The sequence below is a fragment of the Lagenorhynchus albirostris genome, chromosome 6 (assembly GCF_949774975.1).
Source record: "Lagenorhynchus albirostris chromosome 6, mLagAlb1.1, whole genome shotgun sequence".
In the NCBI taxonomy this organism is placed as follows: domain Eukaryota; kingdom Metazoa; phylum Chordata; class Mammalia; order Artiodactyla; family Delphinidae; genus Lagenorhynchus; species Lagenorhynchus albirostris.
Genome location: NC_083100.1, coordinates 45,186,175 through 45,210,374, shown reverse-complemented (window position 1 = coordinate 45,210,374; position 24,200 = coordinate 45,186,175). Strand labels below are relative to the sequence as shown.

The 24,200-nt window shown below is 36.1% G+C and overlaps 2 protein-coding genes across 2 annotated transcripts in view; one reads left to right on the top strand and one right to left on the bottom strand.

The window, feature by feature from the left end:
- The window catches only part of COL3A1 (collagen type III alpha 1 chain), a 38,704-nt gene extending 28,731 nt beyond the window's left edge, over positions 1 to 9,973 (top strand). The window contains exons 36-51 of the mRNA XM_060152471.1: positions 356 to 463; positions 910 to 963; positions 1,246 to 1,299; positions 1,494 to 1,655; positions 1,765 to 1,872; positions 2,837 to 2,944; positions 3,686 to 3,739; positions 3,828 to 3,935; positions 4,413 to 4,466; positions 4,843 to 4,950; positions 5,247 to 5,300; positions 5,393 to 5,500; positions 6,374 to 6,659; positions 7,267 to 7,454; positions 7,835 to 8,077; positions 8,835 to 9,973. Of these exons, the coding sequence (XP_060008454.1) occupies positions 356 to 463; positions 910 to 963; positions 1,246 to 1,299; positions 1,494 to 1,655; positions 1,765 to 1,872; positions 2,837 to 2,944; positions 3,686 to 3,739; positions 3,828 to 3,935; positions 4,413 to 4,466; positions 4,843 to 4,950; positions 5,247 to 5,300; positions 5,393 to 5,500; positions 6,374 to 6,659; positions 7,267 to 7,454; positions 7,835 to 8,077; positions 8,835 to 8,981 (1,944 nt within the window). The 3' untranslated portion in view covers positions 8,982 to 9,973. The remainder of the gene's footprint in view (positions 1 to 355; positions 464 to 909; positions 964 to 1,245; positions 1,300 to 1,493; positions 1,656 to 1,764; positions 1,873 to 2,836; positions 2,945 to 3,685; positions 3,740 to 3,827; positions 3,936 to 4,412; positions 4,467 to 4,842; positions 4,951 to 5,246; positions 5,301 to 5,392; positions 5,501 to 6,373; positions 6,660 to 7,266; positions 7,455 to 7,834; positions 8,078 to 8,834) is intronic.
- Positions 9,974 to 21,289: 11,316 nt separating this feature from the next.
- The window catches only part of COL5A2 (collagen type V alpha 2 chain), a 144,186-nt gene continuing 141,275 nt past the window's right edge, over positions 21,290 to 24,200 (bottom strand). Inside the window, exons 53-54 of the mRNA XM_060152470.1 lie at positions 23,669 to 23,908; positions 21,290 to 22,984 (exon numbers count right to left, since the gene is read on the bottom strand). Of these exons, the coding sequence (XP_060008453.1) occupies positions 22,838 to 22,984; positions 23,669 to 23,908 (387 nt within the window). The 3' untranslated portion in view covers positions 21,290 to 22,837. The remainder of the gene's footprint in view (positions 22,985 to 23,668; positions 23,909 to 24,200) is intronic.

Below are 24,200 nucleotides of genomic sequence, written 5' to 3'. Positions count from 1 at the left end.
AGAATGTACATCTTACCACTTTCTTGATGATTTTCTTTTATCATAGAAACTCTTTTTGGGTGGTGGGGGGGCACATAATGGGGCATGCGGGATCTTAGTTCCCCAACCAGGGATCGAACCCACGCCCCCTGCAGTGGAAGCTCAGAGTCTTAACCACTGGACCACCAGGGAAGTCCCTGTCATGGAAACATTTTCATTGTCTTTGTTTCTTCCATGTCTTCAAAGACTCTTCTTTTCCAATTTTATTTCAATAGCTCTCCACCTGATGAATTCTATTTTCTGAAGGAAAATAAGGACAAGCCCAGTGTATTGTGAAGGATGTAAGCTCACAGGCTGTTTTTGTTTCTGAATGCAGGGCCAGAACGGTGAGCCTGGTGGTAAAGGTGAAAGAGGCGCTCCTGGTGAGAAAGGTGAAGGTGGACCTCCTGGAATCGCAGGGCCCCCCGGAAGTGCTGGGCCTTCTGTAAGTATTTCTCTTTCTCTAAGCCTTCTAATGGAAAGCACTTAGATTTGTCGATACTTCAGTATTTCATACTGAGAGAGCTTGTCATGGTGACAAGGGTACAGTTTTCCTAGGAATACAGTTCTGAGTTTGACGCTTGACTCCAACAATCTAGATATGACCTCAGTCAAATTATTTTAATGTCCTCATAGAGTTACTGGTTTTTGTTTTTTTTTTGATGTAGCTTCTCATTTCTGTAGTAATGTTTTTCCCCCAGTTCTACTGAGATATAATTGACATATAACATTATATTGTATAAGTTTAAGAGGTACAACATAATGATTGTATGTATTACAAGATGATTATCATGATAAGTAGAGTTACTGACTTACAAAGGCTTAATGCTTTTCCCAAATTTTGATTTTGGTGCTATTCTTATAAACCATTTCCATCTCCCTTCCATATAGGGTGCCCCTGGTCCCCCAGGTTTCAAAGGCGAACGTGGCAGTCCTGGTGGTCCTGTAAGTAATGATCCTCTTAACTATTATTGAAAAGCATTAATTAATATCAATCTGTATAAAAACTGCTTTGAAAGCACTAGATCCCTAAAGAGAGTATAAAATTATAATCACTCATTCATATGTGAGTTACATGTAAATTCCAAGAGGAAAAAACAAACCACAAGTGATCCCAGAGTAGAATGCAGGTCCTACCACATTTCTTACAATTTATATTTGTTTTTAGTGGCTAATTATTTGTTTTCCTTGATTTTTGACATCCAAAATATATTTATAATTTCACAGGGTGCTGCTGGCTTCCCTGGTGCTCGTGGTCCTATTGGTCCTCCTGGAAATAATGTAAGAACTTTTTAAAGTATTTTTTAACCATATATTCCATAAAAAGCATTCATATATACATAGGGTGAGAAACTTATCCATTGCTACTTCTCTTTGTATTAAATCCCATATAAAATTATTTGAATGCAGGTAAAAGAGGGGAAAAAATTACTTGTTCATTATAAAATATTCAAATTTCAAACATTTCTTTGTAGGGTAACCCAGGCCCCCCAGGAGCCGGCGGCCCTCCAGGCAAAGATGGCCCCCCAGGTCCAGCTGGTAATAATGGTGCTCCTGGCAGCCCTGGGGTGTCTGGACCAAAGGGTGATGCTGGTCAACCAGGTGAGAAGGGATCACCTGGCACCCAGGGCCCTCCGGTGAGTGGTCTCTATTGATTGACAGTAGTTTTATTTTCAATCACAAATCCAACAGAGGAAAACATAGTCACATAAAGAATAACTAAGGTTTCATTATCTGTCACAACAGGGAGCTCCAGGCCCACTTGGGATTATAGGGGTTCCTGGAGCACGAGGTCTTGCAGGCCCACCAGGCATGACAGGTCCTAAGGGCGACCGCGGCCCACAGGGCCCCAAGGTGAGTATAGCTATCTTTCACTGGACTCTTGTTTCCTTTGATAGTCTTCAGACATCACATAAACATAGCAAGTATGTAATGATCAAGTTTTCCTGTAATTAGATGCAAATTCTTGATATTTTCAAATTTTCAGGAAGCATGCATATTATTAAAAGTCTCTGGAACACAAAAACAATGCACATAATAGACCTGCCTTGAACATCAAAACAAATAGATTGATATCACAGAAAAATATCTTGTCATCTCAAATACCTGTTAGGAAACTTGTCAGCATTCTTCAGTTTGCTGACTGTCAGTCTTGAAGCGGGAAATAATGTCAGGTTATAGACCTATGAAAGCCTTTAATTGATACCAATTATCCATCAACTCAATTCATTTTATACTCCTGACTTTCTTTCACTGATATTACTATAACATCCTAGTGCTCAACATCTTAAATATTTATTTAGCAAATAGAGTAATAAAATCGTATTTTATTAAGGCGTACCTTTTTTCACTTTGAGCACCTCTTTAAACTAAATGTCATATACGACATAATTGTAGTGAAATTACAATATAACATTTAAGTCTAGTCAATTTATATGAACATTCCCAATAAATGTATATATTCTTTAAATAGAGCCAAATGTTCAATATAACCTAATTCTAATGGGTACCGTAAACCTATAGTTTCATGATGGCTCATCATTATATTTTTCTTACAATAGCCATGTCTATTTATGTACCTCATATTAAGATGTATTCTAATATGATAATCAATGTAATTACTCAGGCTTTTGGTATCCAGGTTCATTGGGCAAGTTAGAAAAGACAAGAAACTTGCTTCCCCAAAGCTTTTCCCCTATGGCAGGGATAGTTTTAGGAACAAATTCGATAGAAACTGGGAAATAAAGACAGCTGATAATATCATATTAATTGATTTCTTAGGTTAAAACACAAATTTATTTTATTCTTTTGTACACAGGGTGAAAGTGGGAAGCCAGGACTTAGTGGTCTCAATGGAGAACGTGGTCCTCCTGGAGCCCAGGGTCTTCCTGGTCTGGCTGGTGCAGCTGGTGAACCTGGAAGAGATGTAAATACTAGTTCTTAGAAAATACACAATAAGCCGGGTAGTATTTGATAATTTATTTAAGCAAGGGTCAAATTGGGCCATTGAGTTTCTATGATAAAAGAAAATCATCAAGAAAGTGGTAAGATGTACATTCTTTGTCATAAAGGAGAACCTCTCTTCGAGGATTGTGCATTTCAAAGTTCTCCTTCTTTCTCTAGTAATAGATATTCTTTCTATTACAACTTAGAATAGCCTTAAATGTTCATGTTCTTTAGTATTTACCCAATGAATGATCATTAATGGAAAAGAATATGATATTTAGCTAAATAAGAAAAACGTTGTGGATGGGGAGAGCCCCAATTTACAACATTCCTTCTGGGTAAAAATATACTGCGTGTTATCTGTGATTAGTCTTTCCTTAAACTGTAGATTTCCGTTATCAGCTTAAATTACAGTGTGTCAAGATTTTATTTATTATTTCTCCCCCTAAAGCTCCTTTTTAGACTTTTTTTCCTAGTCACTTATTGCTCTCTCACCCTGTGAAACTTGAGTACCATAGATATACTGCATATCTGTTTAGCTATTGTCACTCCTTGCAGGGCCACACCCATTGTCATATCTAAGATTTTTCACTCCCAAGAACCAATTTTTATCCTCTTTAGGATGATATTTTTCCCATTGAGAATACAGGGCTTAGATGGTATTTAAATGGTTCCAAAGAATTTGATTTCATTTCTTCCTCTTTGTTTTTTCTTTAATCAGGGAAACCCTGGATCAGATGGTCTGCCAGGCCGAGATGGAGCTCCTGGTAGCAAGGTATAACAGGCACACGTACAATAGGTTTGTGTAATTAGAACAATAGCTGCTGATCAGATTGATTTTGGAACTGTGAACTTGTCCACAGGGTGACCGTGGTGAAAATGGCTCTCCTGGCCCCCCTGGTGCTCCTGGTCATCCAGGCCCCCCTGGCCCTGTCGGTGCAGCTGGAAAGAGTGGTGACAGAGGAGAAACTGTGAGTTCTCATGAACTCCATCTTTCCCTACTCATCTATCTTCCTCAATAAGCTCAGTAGGTAGAAAATAGAATGTCATATCTGCCAACCAAAAGATCTACTCTCAATTGTTTCACAGTTTTGCATGCTAGTCAGTCCTTAGGCAACTGTGGTAATAAAGATATATGAGAATTTCTGGCAGTAGTCAATGAAGAATTCATTATTAAAATTCACAATGGCATTAATCACACCAAGTGTATATCCACTTGGTCAATATAAGCTTGAATTAACAGGGTTTCCTCAGCTTTCCTATTCAGACCCCCTGGTATAGCTATAAACAGGTAAAGGATTTTTAAGGAGAAAATAATACTAATTTTCAATAATAGCAAACATATCATTATTCCCTCACAATGAAATTATTAACGTTTAAGTAAAACAAAACTGTATCAATAAATAAACACTTCCCTGTGCGTGTTCATTTGTTTATTTTTATTTTAGGGCCCTGCTGGTCCTTCTGGTGCTCCAGGTCCTGTTGGCTCAAGAGGTCCTCCTGTAAGTCTTTTTTTTTTTTTTTTAACTAATTCTACAGTGTAGGAAATATTCTATTTTCTGGCATGCCCAGCAAAAAGGGATGACTAAATACATAACTATGGAACCAAATTTAAACTTTCCTTTGATGATATAGAAAGCAATTTAGAATCTAAAAGTTCCTTGGGGCTATGAGATTACACATCAATTAATGGGGCTGCATACAATTCTCAGTCCAAGATCAAAACAACCACAAGAACAATCTTTATTGTTCCAAGTATGCAGTGTTTGTAGATGGGATTTCTAGCTTGTAGAATGTTATAAAGTGGACTTAGTTGTTATAAATCCTATTTTGTTTTTCCAATGTGTATGTGTGTATGACCTTAATGTGTTTGTGAAGGGTCCCCAAGGCCCACGTGGTGACAAAGGTGAAACGGGTGAACGTGGCGCTAATGGCATCAAAGGACATCGTGGATTCCCTGGTAATCCAGGTGCCCCAGGTTCCCCAGTAAGTGCATCCATTTTGTTAGAAAATCCCCTCAATGCATTTTAACTAATGAGATAGGCAAATCTTAGAGACCAATGGTAGAAAATTGTTCATCTGTGAAAGTCTATGCTAAAAGAGATTAGAAATGGATTTGAGGGCTTATTTGAAATAGTAGTTGGCATGAGACAATGGGGATATTAAAGGAAAAGGAAATCATATTTTATCATGATCCCCATGTTTCTTGATCTGATCTTGAACATACAGTTTCCTAAGCCTTTTTGAAGTCTTCACTCATATTCACCTTCCTTTCCTTTCAGGGTCCCTCTGGTCACCAAGGTGCAGTAGGTAGTCCAGGACCTGCAGGCCCCAGAGTACGTACCACAGATATTGGGAGGTCCATATTTTAAAATGTTAGCACTGCAAGAAAATATTCTAGCATTGTGATATCATGATAATTTCTTAGGGACCTGTTGGACCCAGTGGGTCCCCTGGCAAAGATGGAACAAGTGGACACCCTGGTCCCATTGGACCACCAGGGCCTCGAGGTAACAGAGGTGAAAGAGGATCTGAGGTAAGACATCACTTATAAATATGTGTATTTAATTTGTTTTAATTTTCACATTTTCAGAAACACTTTGCAATATTTTAAAACTGAGATAGTGAGTTAAACACGAGGCAATTACCAAACCTAATTTAGGACCTGAACAATAACTTTAAGACATTCTCTCCCACATGAAGACTTCCTCATCACACTATAATGACAGGGAGAAAAAACCTTTCTTACAGTTTATGAGGTAACACTTATATCAGAATAAAGACATAGCCCAATTAATAAGATGAACTCTGCCAGCACTGATCTCATATTAGACATCTCACAATTATGATAATCTTAATGATTTACAAGTGTAAAGTACATTCCACTTCTCAAACGGCTTCCATGACTCCTGTTTTTCTACTGATACCATCATTCCTAAAACATTACTATCCCACACTTTTGGAGTAAAAAGAAGAAAAGCTATTATCCCCACAAGTTACACAATTAAAACACAAATAAGTTAAGTGGTTAGCCCCAAAACACAAAGTTAGATTCCAAAGTTGGGACCAGAATCTAAGTTTCCTGATCATAACCCCTCTGTCATGTCAGCATTAGAATTGCTTACATCATTTATACAGAAGGAAACATGTGAGATGTATGTGTTCCAACACCAATTCTTCTTGCACACTGGAACACACTGTCATAACAATGAATTATAGTTATCATAAATTGGTTAATATTTGATCACAAAACAACCCAAATAAACTTTTACTGAAACAATTACTATGACACAATATATTAATTGTTTGTAATGCATTTTGGGGGGCTAGCAACATATTTTTTCAGTGGATACCGAACAAGTGCTCAGTGATGTATGTTCTTAGTGATGTATGTTCTTACCCTTCCTAGGGCTCCCCAGGCCACCCAGGACAACCAGGCCCTCCTGGGCCCCCTGGTGTCCCTGGTCCATGCTGTCCTGGTACCATCATTGGCAATGGACGTGAAAAATCTGGGGGTTTTGCCCCATATTATGGAGATGAACCAATGGATTTCAAAATCAACACCGACGAGATTATGATGTCACTCAAATCAGTCAATGGACAAATAGAAAGCCTCCTTAGTCCTGATGGTTCCCGTAAAAACCCTGCTCGGAACTGCAGAGACCTGAAATTCTGCCATCCTGAACTCAAGAGTGGTACGCTGGGGAATCTTTCACACTCATGGCAACAGGATAACAAAGAAAACTGCTTATGTTAGAATTTAGGGGAAAGGAAAATTTTACTGGGAATAGAAAATATTTTATAGCAGAGATCGTACTTAAAGAATGTTAGTTGAATTGAAACTCCTTGATATTCTGAGTAAGAAAATATGAATTTTGTAGGTGTACTTAAACTGTAATGTAAATTCAAAATATGCCAAATGTAGGAAAATCTAAATACAGTTTTATAGAAATTTTAATACAAATTATAGTTTGGCATGTCTTTTCATATCATCACAAAGTTGTTTGAGTAATAAACAACGTATATCACTGTGTTTGTAATTTGATGCAGACATAATTTGTAATTTAATTATTGCAACATTTATTTATTGAAACAATTTTTATAATAAATCTAATTATCAATTTTTTCAAATTAAGAAACAATCTAAAAGTTCCTCTATTCTGCTACACTATAAAAGTACAAATACATAAAGTACAAATACATTAGCAGTCAACATTATGAATGCCTTACAAAATCATTTTGGTCCAAATCCCATTACTGGATATTATAACCAATTCCATTGTCCTTTTTGTGACTATTCAGGAGAATATTGGGTTGATCCTAACCAAGGTTGCAAGATGGATGCTATTAAAGTATACTGTAACATGGAAACTGGGGAAACGTGCATAAATGCCAGTCCTTTGACTGTTCCACGTAAGAACTGGTGGACAAATTCTGCTGCTGAGAAGAAACATGTTTGGTTTGGAGAATCCATGGATGGTGGTTTTCAGGTAAGAAAAGATATACCATTTTTCTTTAACTTTAATCCATCTCTACTTAGCTGACATTTTTGTTCCTCCCATTTGCTCATCACAAAACAAATTTAGTTAATAAATAGAAAAGTGAAAAATTTTATATACTCAGGTAACTACTTTTATAACTTGTCTCTCAAAAGCTAAACTAGATTAAATTATTCTTCGTAAGTTACCAACTTTCCTTCAATTCTTAAGACCTTCTTTACTCTAGCATTGTATGTTATACATGCAATAAAGACATAGTCATACATAAAATATATGAACAACTTACACAATGACCATACTACACTGCATGAATCCCTTATGTATAATTGCAGCTATAATGTTTGACCAGCCTTATTTGTTCCGTATTACAGTTTAGCTATGGCAATCCTGAACTTCCTGAAGATGTCCTCGATGTCCAGCTGGCATTCCTCCGACTTCTCTCCAGCCAGGCCTCCCAGAACATCACATATCACTGCAAGAATAGCATTGCATACATGGATCATGCCAGTGGGAATGTGAAGAAAGCCTTGAGGCTGATGGGCTCAAATGACGGTGAATTCAAGGCTGAAGGAAATGGCAAATTCACCTACTCAGTTCTGGAGGATGGTTGCACTGTAAGTAACAGCATTTTTATAAGCATGCATCATAATGAACTTAGCATTTCTCATTTAATCATGCTACTTTGAAAAGAAGGAATAAAAATAATGAGGGTGAACAAAAGATGGCATTTGGTGTGAGTTATATTGAATCTACTGATCCATTCCAGGGAAGGTTAAATCACACAAAAAATGACTATATCTTCTCAACCTCCAGGTGAAAACCAGCTGATGTGAAAGCAATTGAAATTTAAATCCATGATATAAACTTTGCCAGATAATTTAGACAGTTACTATCCACTCTACATAATTGCCATCATATGGACTCAATCTAAAATCTCTTTTTAATTTTAAAGGTTAACTTTAAGTCAATCATTTATTATTATCATTCATGAACAGAAGGAGAATTCACTTCTAATATTAACAGATTCCAGTGTGAGAGACCTATCCACTTCTAAGTAAACCAGCTCTATACCTAGTAACAATGACCAGAACCAAGGTTTCTGAGAATGGACTGGCCTGTGGCAATCTCCTTGTTGGGTTTACCCTGAAGCCCTATAAAGCTTTTGGTTAACAATATGGTTCATCGACTGGGAGAATTATCACTTTGAACTGGAGCAGGTCTCAGATGTATGAAAGATAATATACATGGCGAGTTGGCAACTCCCTTCAACAAAATTTTTTTTTTAACTTTGTCAAACAGAGAAACTGTCTAAGTAATTGTAATGTCATGATCACTTACTTTTTTTTTTTTTTTTTTTGCTTTTTTTTACAGAAACACACTGGGGAATGGGGCAAAACAGTCTTCGAATATCGAACACGCAAGGCCGTCAGACTACCTATTGTAGATATTGCACCCTACGATATTGGTGGTCCTGATCAAGAATTTGGTGTGGACGTTGGCCCTGTTTGCTTTTTATAAACCAAACTCTATCTGAAATCCCAGCAAAAAGTTTCACACTCCATATGTGTTCCTCTTGTTCTAATCTTGTCAACCAGTACAAGTGACCAAGTTCCAGTTATTTATTTCCAAAATTTTTGGAAAAAGTGTAATTTGACCAAAAAAGAATACATTTTAAAATTTTATTTTATTATTTTTTTTTTTTGCTGTTACACCAAATACAGTTCAAATGCTTTTTGTTCTATTTTTTTACCAATTCCAATTTCAAAATGTCTCAGTGGTGCTATAATAAATAAACTTCAACACTCTTCCAATAACACTGTGTTACATTCTTTGAATACTAGCCCATTTGCAGAGCAATGACAGTGCTTACCATCAAAAGATAACCTTTCTTCTGAAATAGTCAAACATGAAATTAGAAAAGACCTTCCTGTTTCAACTACCTCAACCTGGTCAGAAACACAGATGAATTCTATAAGCCCCAGAAGATGAAAATAATTGTATAAAATACCAAAACTTATAAATTTCACTGATTAAGTTCCTAAAATATTGGTTAAAAGAAAAAGAGTAGAGTGTAGTACAAGAATTTAAAGAAATATTTTTGGAGCCATAATTATTTTAATCTTGAATATCAACTTCTTTTTAAGGTGCTTTTCCTTTTTCTTGTCATTGCTGGTCAAGATTACCAATATTTGGCAAGGCTTTAAAGACACATGTTCTGGTGCTAATGTACTTTCACTTTTAAAACTCTAGGTCAATTGTTGCTTTACGTTCAAAACACAGATGCACACCATCTGTACGTGTCTTCGGTCAAAAAGATTTCCTGGTGTGTCACTGCCGGGAACTCTTTCTCTGCAACCTGTAAAAGTCAATAACAACAACAAAAAATAAATTTTGGGGCTGCTTTTGTCACAATAACAGAGAATGTGTTGAAATTAAACTTTGTAAGCTTGTATGTGGTTGTTGATCTTTTTTTTCTTACAGACACTCATAATAAAATATCATAATAAACATTCCTGGTTTTTGTCAACTTTTCATAGATTTAAAAAATGCAAGTTTACAATCTAGTAATTTTTCTTGAAAAAAAGCATATTGAATCCTAGATCTCTGGCTTAATAATGCAATGACTTTCAGGAATATGAGATACTATAACTCATGCTGGGAACAGAGATAATGCGCAATGGGGAATCTTGCAGATTTTTAGATCATATTTAGTGGAACTCCTTGGGGCATATTGAAAACTGAGGGCTTCTATATGACACAATCCCTGTAAATAGTAACATAGTAAATTAGGGAGTCTCCAAAGTGGTAGTAATCAGGGAGGAAATTGCTGGTAATTTAGAAGGAAGTAAGCAGGGTCTGGCAAAACAGACATTAATATTAAGAACAATTGCAAGCTTAGGCTTTTTCTACCACCTCTAAACACTGCCTCATTTCCCTCTTGGGTCAGCCCCTTCTCCACCAACAAGTTATTAATCTTTTAGTTACTGCAAATGAAAATAGCATCGTCTTGCATACCTGACTTTATAGTTTGAAATGTATTCACTCTATATAATTAATAATAATAATACTTTCAAAAATAAAAATTCCATCAGTCAAATGTCAAGACTCTTAGTCTACTTATCCTCCAAGCTAGAGGCAACAAATGTTAGCAGTTTCTTGTGCATATTTTCAGAAATATTATCTATCTATCTATCATCTATCTATCTATCTGAGTCTATTTGTGTTATGCATCAGAAATTAAATTCCTTGCAGTTTCATTTTAGACATATTCAAAGCCAGCAATATTTGGTCAAGTCTTTCTCACATTGTATCACTCTGACATTGGCTCTCCTGCCTCATCTTTCATTTATAAGGACTCTTTTAACTACATCAGCCCAGCCCACAACTAGAAAATTCAGGATAATTTCCCCATTTTTAGGTTAGTTGATTAGCAACCTTAATTCCATCTGCAACCTTAATTCCTCCTTGCCTTGCCATGTAACATAACATATTCCCAGGATCCAGGGCTTAGGATGTGGACACATTTAGGAGCTATTATTCTGCCTACTTCAACAATGATGCACAGAAGTAAGGAGAATGGTGGTGGTCGTAGCTGTAATGAGGGCAGTAATAGCCAGGTTTCCGAAGAAACTTGGCCAGTAGTGCCAGAAATGTCATCCAGTGCCCAGTTCGTTGGTTTCACCAGGCTGCTTCTGGGGTGTGATTTTGAAGATGGCTCTGAATGTCAGCATTCCCTTCATAGCTGTTCATTTTATGAACCTGGGTTCTATAACTTGCTCTGAATTTCCCTGAACTTCAAATAAAATCTATAAATTGCATTTCTTAAATCAGCCCAAGTTGGTTTAGGTTGTTTGCATGAATCCAAGTGTTTTGGCCTGAGTAACTGGGAGAAAAGTTGCCAATAGCTGAGATAGAGGAGACTATCAAGGTAAAAGATTTGAGGAGCTAAAAGATTTAACAAGATGGGGCAAGTTAAATGTAGAATGCCTATCAATCATCTAAGTAAACGTGCTGAGTTGGAAGTTAGGTATAAATCTGGAGGTCAGAAGAGAGGTCCAGGTTAGAAAAATAAATTTAGGAGTTTCAGCATATATACGGCTTTTATATCCATGGAAGTAGATACAATCATTAAATAATTGAGTATAGAAAGAAAGGAGAAACTGTATAAGAACTGAATTCTGGGATATTTGAATACTTACAGGTTGGAGAAGTGAGGATGAAGCAGCTAAGGAGTTGGAGTAGGAATAAAGGGAAACCAGGAAAGTGTAGTGACCTAGGTGTGAAAAAAAATGTTTGCTGTTTAGGGCTTCCCTGGTGGTGCAGTGGTTGAGAGTCCGCCTGCCGATGCAGGGGACACGGGTTCGTGCCCCGGTCTGGGAAGATCCTACATGCCGCGGAACGGCTGGGCCTGTGAGCCGTGGCCGCTGGGCCTGCGCGTCCGGAGCCTGTGCTCCGCAACGGCAGAGGCCACAACAGTGAGAGGCCTGCGTACCGCAAAAAAAAAAAAAAAATGTTTGCTGTTTAAATTTTAAAATTATAGCATATTAAGAGGATAAGGATGCTTAAGTTTAATGTATTACAAGGCCACTAATTGCGTATTTTAAAAAGTAAGGTCACGTGAGGTTATATCACTATTCCTATGTCCTATAGATGGCAAATAATGATATAATTAAATCTTCTAATTCACAGTTATAGTATCACTTTTTTAACTCTTTGTTGATGGAAGATTGAATACAACTCTCTTTATCTTCAAGCTGGCATTTAAGCAAAAAATATTTCATTTATAAAATTTATTTTATAGGTTTTGAGGGTGAAATTTTTGCAGTCATAACAGCATTTTTGGAAAATGGAGAAAAGTAGGAAGAAAAATTAATTATCCATGTTTCACATCTGTGGATACTTCCTTAAAGTCTTCGTTGTATATGCTGACATAATTATGACAAAATACACGTGTAATTTTGTATGCTGCTTATTTCATTTAACACAATACCATTTTATCCATAAGATTTTTTTTATTTTGTTAATAATTAGGAAAAACATAAAGAAAAATAACAGTAATGGCTCCAAAGTTAGAAATAACATCAAAGTGATTGTGTTTTTATCTAGTTTATATTAAAATTTTACTTGTCTGAGTTCTATCTTAGAGGAATGTACTTATTTTTAAAAGTGAATCATAAACTGTGAAAAATATTTTCTTTTCAGGCAAAACTCTCCATTGAATCATAACTCACTAAGTGAGCTTGATACAACATTGGTGAAAATATTTTATATGACGGAGCATACATGAAAGTTCTCCCTAAATCTTTATGTTTCCCAGTTTACCACACCTAAGGTCTTCAGAAATTTTTGAAGAATCACTTGTTGAGTTAATGTCATAAAGAAAAAAAGGCAATCATCTATAGCCAATATTTTTTTAAACAAATTCTTATCTGATCATATTTTTCCTCCTTTTTCTTCTCACCTCTTTAAATCTTGTTCAAAAACTATTTCCCTTTAAAATTTCACTAAAATACACAAAATGACTTTGGCATCTTTTAACCATATCTAACATGATGTTCATTAATAGAAGAAAGGCTACTCTATGTAGTCCATAAATTTATAAATGGGGATTACTATATTTCACACCAGTTTAGTGATGATGGAAAAGCAATGATACACTTGCTTCAATTTTGAAAAGGAGTTATTTCATAATTAAATAGGTGGGAGAAATAATAAAAAGATTTAAGCTCTGTCTTAGATTGGGTTCCCTGGAAACAGACTCTATGGCAACTTATGTGAAGATTTACTGGGGAGTCATCTCGGGAGATACAGAAAGTCAGGTTTGGACAGAAGGAGAAGCTGACCCACGTGCAACTGACATCGAGGCTTTGGGAAATCCTACAAGAAGCTCTGGAACTGAGATAGCCCTTTAGAGTTGTTATAATTCACAGTAAGTGTGAAGGGTCTGTGTAACCTTGACTCAGACGGTCATTGACTCTGGGCCAGAACCTGGAAGGGGTGCAGAGTGGGAGAACCTTCTGAAAGGCAGTCTTGGTGATTGAAGGAAATTTTTAATGAGGGGCATGGCTGTGAGTCCTCAGTAACAGACATTCCAGGAGCTGATGCTTTGGCTTTGAAGAGAGAATATGGGTGGAGCAACACATTTTCTACTAGAAGCTCCTACTCAGCACTCTGCCAAACACTATAGGGAAATATAACACATGATCACTCCTTGTTAGGAATGTGTTGTCTAGAATAGATAAGTTGAACCCATATGAAATGGTACAAAAGCCTTCAGATGGTGAACAATTAAGTGCTAAATTATGCTGGGCCAACCATCTGAGATATAGGTAGTAGATGAGAAAAGGAATTAGCCAGTGGTGATTATATTGTCATAAAAGTCTTTAAGAAGATAAAACTTGAGTTGTGTAATAAAGAAGGGGAATAATTTTGGTAAATTGTGGCAAAAAGGAAAGCCACTTTAGAGTAAGAAACAAAAAAAGAGGAGAAATCGAAGCAGGGATAATTATTCCATGCTCACAGGACAGTGAAGAATCCAGGCTACCTAAATCTATTTATTTCAACAACAGTACTGAGCAATTATTAAATGCAAGCCTCAGAACCAAGTGCTCAAAGAGGTTCAAGGAGAATGAGATTCCATGAAATTTAGAAAATAACAATGTCATGAGATTCAACGTAGTAAGTTGTATTAGAGAGATCCAAGGCACTTAGAAAGGCCCAAGGAAGGAACAGTCATGTCTGCTTGGAGGTCCTCAGGAAAGGCTATGTGAAGTATATTTGGCAACTTATATTAGCCCAGTTTCAGATGAAGCATGGATTTCATGTGGTGGTGTAAGAGATAAGGCTGGAAGTATAGTCTGGACCAGAGAGCTTAGAAGAGTCAGGTGACAGGTTTTTGTCTTTTTTTTTTTTTTCTAATCTACATCTCAGTGTAGACCCATATAAAGGTTTTAACTATTGGAAGGCTGTTACTTGAGGAGAGCCTTGAGGTCAAGGGAAGTGTAGTGAAACAGCATCAGATTTACAGGAGATGAGGAGATACCTACTGTGGAAGAAAGAAAGATGAATCAACATCTTAGCGAAGAAGAGGATGAGACTGAAGAACCTGGGCAAGGGATCAGAACACATTTATTTTCAAAGACTAGACTGAGGAAAGAGTCACAGAGTATACACATAGTTGCTGGGAAAATTAGGTTAAGAGGGGACAATGGGGACAGCAAGAGGAGGACATCAGAAGTCAGGCAAGAGATGTTTCTATTTAACACAGAAGAACTCAGCGGAAAGTTACACAACTCCAGTCTTACTCACAGCTCTCTACATGGCAGTTCACCATGACAGTGATTCCTTTGGAAGGATAGCTGAACATGATAAAATGTGTGACTGATTGGAGAATACTAGGTCAGGGGCAGTTAAGTAGATTTGGAAAGTACCCTTATACAGATGGTCGATGAAATCATCTGGCTCCAGAATGAAATCATTAGGGAGCAAAACTTCCAAAGGAAAGGGGAAAAGGACAGCATGCTGTGCCTGTGCTGGGAGGGGTTATGTGGAGAAAGCATCATCAAGCGTTGGATTTGGCATCCTTGGTTTTTAATGGATTAAGAAAAGGAGGGTTTAATTTTGAGGGCTAAGGTTGTGATTAATTCAAGGGTTATTAGAAGAGAGAGGAGACTAAACAGAAGGAGGGTTATCATTTGTGCTACTGATAAAAATGATGGGGGTCTGATTTTCAAATCTTGTCTTGAGTTTCAACCACCTGGAAACTGTCCTCAGTGGCATCAGCAAGAGCACAGATTTGAAGGAATGAAGGCTGTAACTGCCTGTAAGAGCCCACAGGGCACAGCATTATTCAGAGAAACTTGTCAGATGTCTCAAGGAGGGGCTTGGACTGCATCTGCCTATCTGAATCTTTAGGGCTTACATTTGGACTACAGATGTCTTCAATTTTGTTGCATTTTTCTCATTAAAGTGACTAACAATTGTGGTCATTCTGTATCTCCAGCTGCCTTTCGTTATAAGAGCTATCTCATAACAGTTTCAACTCTTGGGAAAATTGTTCACATTGCATTTCTACCTTCCTCTATTTATTACCATCTGAATCCACATTTTTTACTTCACATATGTGCAGACCAATCTCTTATAGTATTGATGGCATTTAACTGTAATTGCTTATATATGTAGGCTTTTGTTACACACTCTTTCAATTGTGGTGGATTGTATTCTTAGATAAAAATAAATGCACTCTTCGTGTTGTTGTTTTTGCTTTTAACTTGTAAGATAGTACCATGGTAAGGCATTGATGTGAATTAAATATCATTTGAGGTGTTTGTTGATGGCATCAAAATCAAATCCAGCAGGGAATTAAAACTGTAAGTTGTACAGGATTATGCTTAATTAGTACAATTTCATCTTTAGGGATCCTTATTATAACAGTCTCACTGGTATCTTTGCTTAGCTTGATTTTCAACCAGAATTTTCATCTTTCTTCATATTTCTTTCTATTGGTCTTCTTGAGTTTAGTCATGAAAGGGCAAAAATGAGAATAGAAACTGCATTATTGCATGATGTGATGGCTCACATATCTTTAGATATAACACCCACTTTATCTCCAGAGAGATGCTCCATACACACATCAGTTACATCCTCAGCCTGTTTCCTTTTCTATTCCCCATGTTAGTAAATGCATCATCTTCCATCCAGGTACCTAAGAAGCCAAGAAACCTGAGAATAATCCTAAATCTCTTGCTGTCTCACCCTCTCACTCTTTCATCAGATTTTGTTGATTTTATTTCTTCAATCTCTTCAAGTCCATCTCTCTTTCTCCATCCTCAGTGGCATTGACTTCTCATTCCCTGTTACTTTTTCTCCAAACTTGTTCTAACTAATCTCTCTGTTGTCAGTCTCACTCACAGTAAAAATTCTCCCTGAGTATTGCTGCCGAGGTGATCTTTCCAATATGCAAATCACAATATGTAACTTCTTTGCTTAAAACTTCGGTATTTTGCAGTAAAGGTTCTATTGATATTTTGGATGGTTCAGATTTTGTTCAAAGGGATTAGCTTGCATGCAAGATATTCAACATCTTTGGCCCATCCATAAAGTGCCTAGAATATTTCCCAACTGCTATAATCACAAACACCCTCCTCACACATTTCCAAGTGTTCTCTAGAGAGTATGTTTACACTCCCAGCTTATAACCAAAAATAGCTGCCGGAAAAAAAAAAAAAAAAACTTCTTCAGAATAATTTTCAATCTCTTTAGCTTGACATACCTTCATGGTACCTCTTTCTACTTTAACTCCAAACAATCCCTTGTAGGCAGTCTACTGCCATGTCAGCCTAACTGGGATTCCCTGAACAAGCCACAGCTCTTAAGAATTGCATACCCTAATTTATGTTGTTCCTTATATCTGGTATGCCTTCATTGCTCAAGGCACTGTCTTAACCCCTCACAACTCATTAAGAGAAAACCTTTTCCAGGTAGTCTTCTTTGCTCTCCCTCCTCTCCAAATCCCAGCCTCCTTTAGAGGGCTTAGTTCTGTGGTTCCACTGTGCATACTCCATTTAGATCAGTTATAACCATGTGTTTATTCAATTCAGTTGGTATATTGGTCTGTTTTACCCACAAAATGGTAAAAACAGCCTATAAAGCATGGAATGACTTCCTGTAGCATCAACTGGATACTACATTCCAAACAAAAAATATACCAATATCCTTACATGAAATACACAAGCAAAACATGCACTCACAACAGATTCTTAGGCTATAGTGTAAATTAATCGGCCACCATTGTGAAATTGGTTTTGTTATGTGAATTTTAAGTTCCATTCTATTTTATATTTGTATCTGCAATTTTTACAAATGATATTTTAAGTTACTCATCATCTGTTAAAATTCATAGTTCTGGAAGATCTCCAGTGCATCCTCTTCTTTCTCCTACCCCCAGGTCACTTCTGGTGGCACTATCTACTCACATTTACAGGAACTCTAAGTAAACCAATTTGGTAAAATGACTGTAACTATACTTTCCACATCCAGTGGGAAAAACAGACAGAAAGTGTATGTGAGTGTTTTCCTGCATCTTCTTTTACACCTATTACAATCAAACATTTTAATATTTGTCAAATTCTGATAGATGAAATTTAATATCTTACTGTTTTGGTTGCAGTTTTTCTTTCTAATGACATTATATTTCTTCCACATGTTTATTGGCCTTTATATTATGACTTTCTGAATTATCTACATAGGATTTTGCATAATTTTGCTTTTTTGTACTGATTTTTAAGGGTTTTTTTTTTGCAAGTATAGCAAGTCTTTTCTGTCATAGTTATTACAAAAATTTTCCCTGTTTAAACAAGCTCTTATGCCTGCTCATTGAGTTTTATAATATAGATTTAAAATTTTAGAATCTGATATTTCAACATTTTACTTTGTTATTTATATATTTGCTTTCATTACCATTCCAAGATTATTAAACTACTCAAAATAATTTATGCAAATACTACATTTAGAGGTTTTTTAAAAAGTGAAATATTCAGTCCATTTGGGAAATGTCTTGGTTTAAGGACAAAGGAAGGAAACATTCTTTAAAATAAATGTCTATCAAGTAACTGTAACACCATTTATTGAATTAATGAGAATTAATTTAATTATACATTAAAAATATAATATAGACATGTATTTATATATATAAATCTAATATAGATATATAGATTCTTGTCTAAATACTCTTCTTTTACAATGGTCAGTAGATTTTTATTATTTTTTTCATATCTAATAGGAAGAGTGACCCATCTTTACTCAGCATTTCTGTTTTGGGGGGGATTCCTTAACATTTTTCTTGCATATTTTTGATTCCAACGAGCTTTAAAATGGTTTTGTCATGTCCCATGCTTTTAAGATCCTACAGGGATTTTAAGTAAGATTGTACTAAACTTATATTTTAATTTAGGAAAAAGAAATACATTTTTCAAATACTGAGTTTCCCTATGTGAGAAAAAGGCACAATTATGCCCATTTTATCTTATTTTACATACCTTGGTCAAAAGTTATGTTTTTTTTTCAATCAGGTTCTATAAATGTCTTATCATGTTAGGTCCTTAGTGTTGTATGTTGTTATTGACTTTGTGGATAGAATCACTTCTTCTGTTATGTTTTCTATCTAGTAATACAAATAGAAACAGTAATCACAATACAATAGTAATAATGACATGTGCTTCATGCTAGTACGTAAATCAACTATGAATATTCTCTAAATATACTTTTCCAGTTACACAGTAGATATTTTCTCATCATTCATTCAATGAATGTATTTTGAACAAACACAAATATCAAGCAGTATGTTGGATCCTTGTAAAGAGTCCCTGCCCTTATAAAAAATACAATTAATAGAGAAGATTAAGACTAATCAAATAATCATACAATTATAGAAAGCATCATAATTTGTGCTATAAGGAAAAAATACAAGGTGCCAAGAAAATTTATAACGGGGGACGTTATCTAACCTGGGAGGTAGTGAAGGGTGAGGACTCTAGGAGGATTTCATGAGGATACAGCATTGAACAGAGCTCTAAAAGATGAGTACTAGTAAACTGGGCAAAATAAATGCAAATGCAGATGGCCTTTGACAGGATGGGGAATCTGGTTTAGGAAATGGACAGAAATTCATTGTGTGTGAAGCAGAGAATAAAGCGGATGGTGGCAAAATGAAGCTTGAGAATTAGGCAGGAAGTCAGGTCATGCCAGAGCCTCATAAAGTTTAAGTATTTTGTCTTTATCCTAGAAGCTACCAGTGAAGCTTTTTAAGGATGTGTGTGTGTGTGTGCGCGCACGCGCGCGTGCGCGTGCATGTCTGTGTGTTGTGTTGGATGGTGGCAGAGAGTGAGGTGACATATTCAGGTTTATATTTCAGATTGATCGCTCTGGTTCTCCTGGGAGTAATGGATCAGAAGAGGGTAAGAATGGATGCCTAAAAACCTTTTAGAAGGCTATTGAAGGAGCCCAGGTGAGAAATAATGATAATGTGAGCTAGGATAGTGGCAGTGGAGGTAGAGCGAAGGGTATGGCCATAAGGAACATTTAGGAAGCAAAATTGAAAATACTTAGCAATGCCAGGGTTCTGGCATTGTAAGGGAGAGAGAGGTGACAAGAATGACTACCAGGTTTCTGGCCTGCCTAAATGGATGAATGATGAGGCTCTTGCCTGAGTTAGGGAACACAGAACACAAATCAGCTTTGAGATATAAGTATCGTAATTTTTTGAAACATAATGAGCTACTAGTACTTCTGAAATCCAAATGAAGATGGTGAGTTAAACATTTATGCATGCATTTCTTGAGCTCCCAGGAAAGATTTAGGTTATGTATATACATTGGAGCTATTGACATTAGATAGAAATGACATGGATAAAGCTGGTGATGAAAGAAAGAGTATTGAGTGTGAAGGTGAAGAGAAAAAGACTGGTCCCTGGGGAATGCTGACATTTACATATTCAGTAAAATGATCATTGATAAAGGAGACTGAGAAGAAAAGCTGCTCTTGGGTAAGCCAGCCAGTCTGATAAAAAAAAAAAAATCATCCTACTGGCATGCCCCACGCTCCATAGGCTTTTGGTTGTCTTTGCAGCATCATTGCCTTGGTTTGCCACTGTTGGACCTCAGCCCCCAAATCAGCTTTTAAGTGATTATTCTTAGTCTCTCCTAAAATTTTCATAATTTCAAAGAAAAGTGTTATCTTGAGGTGTTCTTTTTTCATGGTGGGATAGGAACTCTAAGTGAGGTGGTTCCAATGATTTTTTTTTTTTCCAGATTTTTCTTGCACTTGCTTTCTGCCGTATAACATTGATGTGAGTAGAAATGTTCTCTACAATTTCTTTGAATCTTTTTTTAATTTAAAATAAGTTACACTGAAACTGGCTCATTTGCCAAATTTTGTGTTAGGAGTCTGGGACTTTTTCAGCATTGTCTGTGTTTTCTTTGCTATTTTTCTTCCTTTCTGTTCATTTGGGGAACTTTCATTTGTATTTTTAATAAAGTAATAATAAATTAATTTCACCATCCTCCCCAGCTGCAGATTATTTCACTTTTGATTATGCAGAGTTTGGGGTGTGCGTTGGACATGACGGAAAGGAGTACTCTCGTCTAATGAAACCTATAGATATGGAACAAAGGCAAGAAATTTGAGGGATTCTGGAATGGTCTGGGACAGCCTTTTATTTGTAACATTCCTGAGGTTCAAATAAGAAGTGATATTTCTATAGTTGAAAATTATTAGTGCTTTTGACTTAAGAGAATCACCACGCATTTCTGGCTCATCTAGCTGAACTTGTACATCTTGTATAGGTTGGACTTGGAGGAAGTGTTACTACAAACAAAACTCACAAATCTTTAGGTATATACATATGCAAATATTCAAAATCAAGACGTGGAGCTCAAATAATAACCAATTTGGGAGAAAATATTGTGAAATAAATATTGAAGGTAAAACTGCAAACATTTAGGCTAAATTCATATGTGATACACTGGGACATACGTTTTATTATCACAGTTTATTCAACCATGAAAAATAAGTTGCTTTTATCTTGTTATCAATAGTCAGTACCCTGAGATTGTTAAGGGCATAGAGAGTGATAATTAGTGTCGTGTTGCCTTTGTGAGTGATGCTGCAAATTGATTTTCTTTATAAGCCAGTATCTACATGATGAAAGGTATTTGTTGTTTTATCTTTTAAACAAATGGCAAACAAAGAATACCACAACACCTAACTTTTCACTACTGAAAATAAAATGGATCTAATATGTTCAAAGGAATTCCACGAAACGAAAACCATTGACATGACAAAAGCGTGCATTTAATTCAATGCTTTGCAGAGATACATCACTAAAGTTGTGTGCATGGCTTGTCCTTTGGGATGGTCCCAGCTGTTTATTTTTAAAGAAAAAATAAAAATGGAGCCAACAAATGCAATTAAGGAAAAAAAATCCTTGAGACATAAGGGGACCTACATGTTCTAGTCTAAGAAACATGCAAGTATTACAAAACATTCCAGATACAGTATGACAGATGAACAGTGAACAGGCACTGGAACAATGCTCCTTCTTTCAGAAACGGGAAGTGTAACAGTTATGTTTTCACAAATGGTATTGATGAAACCATCTTTATTTTTAAAGAATTTTATAAGAGGAATTTTAGCACCATCATTAAAGGAAAAATAATAATACACTTTAGCCCTGCCTATCTCCAGTCTTGGAATAATCACAGAAGCATAGCACCTTTTAGTATCTAAAATATAAACAAGACTAGTAAGTCCATCCCAGCTTGTAGAGATGAGGTAGCTCATGCTAAGAAATGTTGGGTCATTTTTCCTATGAGAGTTCAAAGGCCAAATGTTCTAATTCCAATCATCAGATTTGATTAGAATCAGCTCCACAACTCTGAGTTTCTAAATCTTTTTCTTCGTTATAGGCCTCAGGAAGATGAGATTGTACATGTGGAAGACTCTCAACTTTGGGTCCTGAACATTTTTCTTTTTTAAAGTTATGTGGAAATTATTTAGCATTCTATGTTTTCTTAAACAAGGAAGTTCAAATGTATTCAACGGTATACTCATTTAACTTCTACCTATATTGATAGAGCGAGTCAAGAGGGAAAGGTAGCTTTAAAATTGAATGAGGAAGAAGTCTAGATTCACCACACTTTACAAAAATTTAGGATTACTTTTTTTTCAGAAATTCCATTGAATATATACTATTTTAACATTCCATTTAAGACAGAGAGAAACTGATATGTTTTTCATGGTTCCCTTTAAAGAGTCTCCATGTTAGTTATACAATATCAAGACATGCATGTGGGTTTCAATCACAAGGATAAACATGTTGCTTTCATTTTTAATTGATAATCTGGAAATGAGAGGTCACAAAAGGGCACTACTTTCTATTTTTCCAACTGCAGCCACGTGAAATAAACATGTGTTGTGGTTTTACATACCCCACTCTTTAAGCTATCTGCCAGGAAGAAAGATTTTCTTATAAATACTAAGCAATGTTGTCATTACATTGAAATAAATTGAAGAAAATGGAGATTTATTTATTCAAACAGTTTACTTTTTTTAAAGGTTGTCATAATCATGGATCATCTTAAACCTAAACCGCTTATTGAAAAATATTTTAAATCAATTAAGACTTGAGGATTGTAAGTAAAATAAATATTCTGAAGGATAAGGAGGCCAGGCACTTAAGACCATATATACAATGCTGATGCAGGATCAGCCATTACTTCAAGAGTCTCAGGATCAGCTTCAAACAGTCAAAGTCCTGTGAATGGTGGTGGTCATTGAGGGTCGGGGTGGTGCTCATTGTTGATGTATCTCGGCTTGCTTCACACAAAACAAACTGGCCCAACTTCGATGCCAAATTCTTGGTCTGTACTGCCGACATCCACAGGGGCAAGATCTATAATGGGCAAGCGTGCCACATTCTGTGTTCTATATTCAAAGATGGTCTTGCCCACATTTCCATTTCGTTTCTGGAATTAAATGGTACAACGGGTTAACAGCATATACAAATTACTCCAAAGATTTTGGACAGCAGCTTCCAAACCAGTTTTTATAAGGTAAAAGCAATGATTTTTAGAGCACTATTTAAAAGTAAGAGCGCTGCTAACATGAAGTGAGATACTGGCATAACTGGCAGCATTTCTCTCATTCTTTAAATTGAGAAAATGACCTTTATTCTTTTGCAGCTTCCCAAATGGTCACTAACAATATAAATTATGAAAGCCTTTTTGATTTTCACAAGTGAAACCATAATTCATCATTAACTATTTTCCTTTTTTATATCTAGATATGCAAGGGGAAAGACATATAAATCAGTGAAAAATGTAAGGTAACTCAGATTGATTCCATATTTTAGAATCAGGAAATCATAAGCATGGAATTGAGATTAAATAAACTAAGTAACTTGCAGGAGAACCAAAGTGAGTTTGCAAAAGAGCTGCAAGGATCCAGTCCTTTATTGTTTTGTATTAAAACCTCTACCGGTATTTCACGTACTAACACACATTCAAATTTACCCTAAGGAACAACTATAAACAAACTGCTGTTGTGTTTATATACAGGATAAAATTGCCCCCACCTCTAGTGCCAGGGCAGTATTTTTAACAAAATGATTTTTTTCTTCAACCAGATCAATATGGATCAAAAGTACTTACAGAGCAAGTATCATGAAGAACTACATATCTGAATCTAACGTTTCCCTCTGCTTTGATTTCTAAGTCATTTGACCCTTTGAGAACCACAGCTTTCTTGAAGTTCTTAGCTTGATCATCCATGTATCCTACACTGTTTTTACAGATGTAAGTAATGTTCTGGGAGGCTTCTTTCGATAAAAGGCGCAAGAAGGTCATTTGTGTAATGGCTGCATTAGGTGACTGGTGGTCTCCATAAACAAACTAGAAAAACAAAAAGAGTCTTTGTTATATGTGTCTACCCCTCTTGAGTTCTTATGGTTGGACTAATAAAATTGGCACAAGACAGATTAACAGGAGAAAAAGAAACAACTTTAAATCAGGACACAGAGGTCTCATAGAAATGGGACCTAAGAAGTGGCCAAAGCAGGCAGCTTTTATACTTTTTAGACAAAAAAAACCCAAAAAAACAATAAAACAATAAATTTGAAAGGAATTGACAGGACAAAGAAACCTAGGTTTGGGTATGTAATTGGTAAGGAATTTAAAGTTTGGG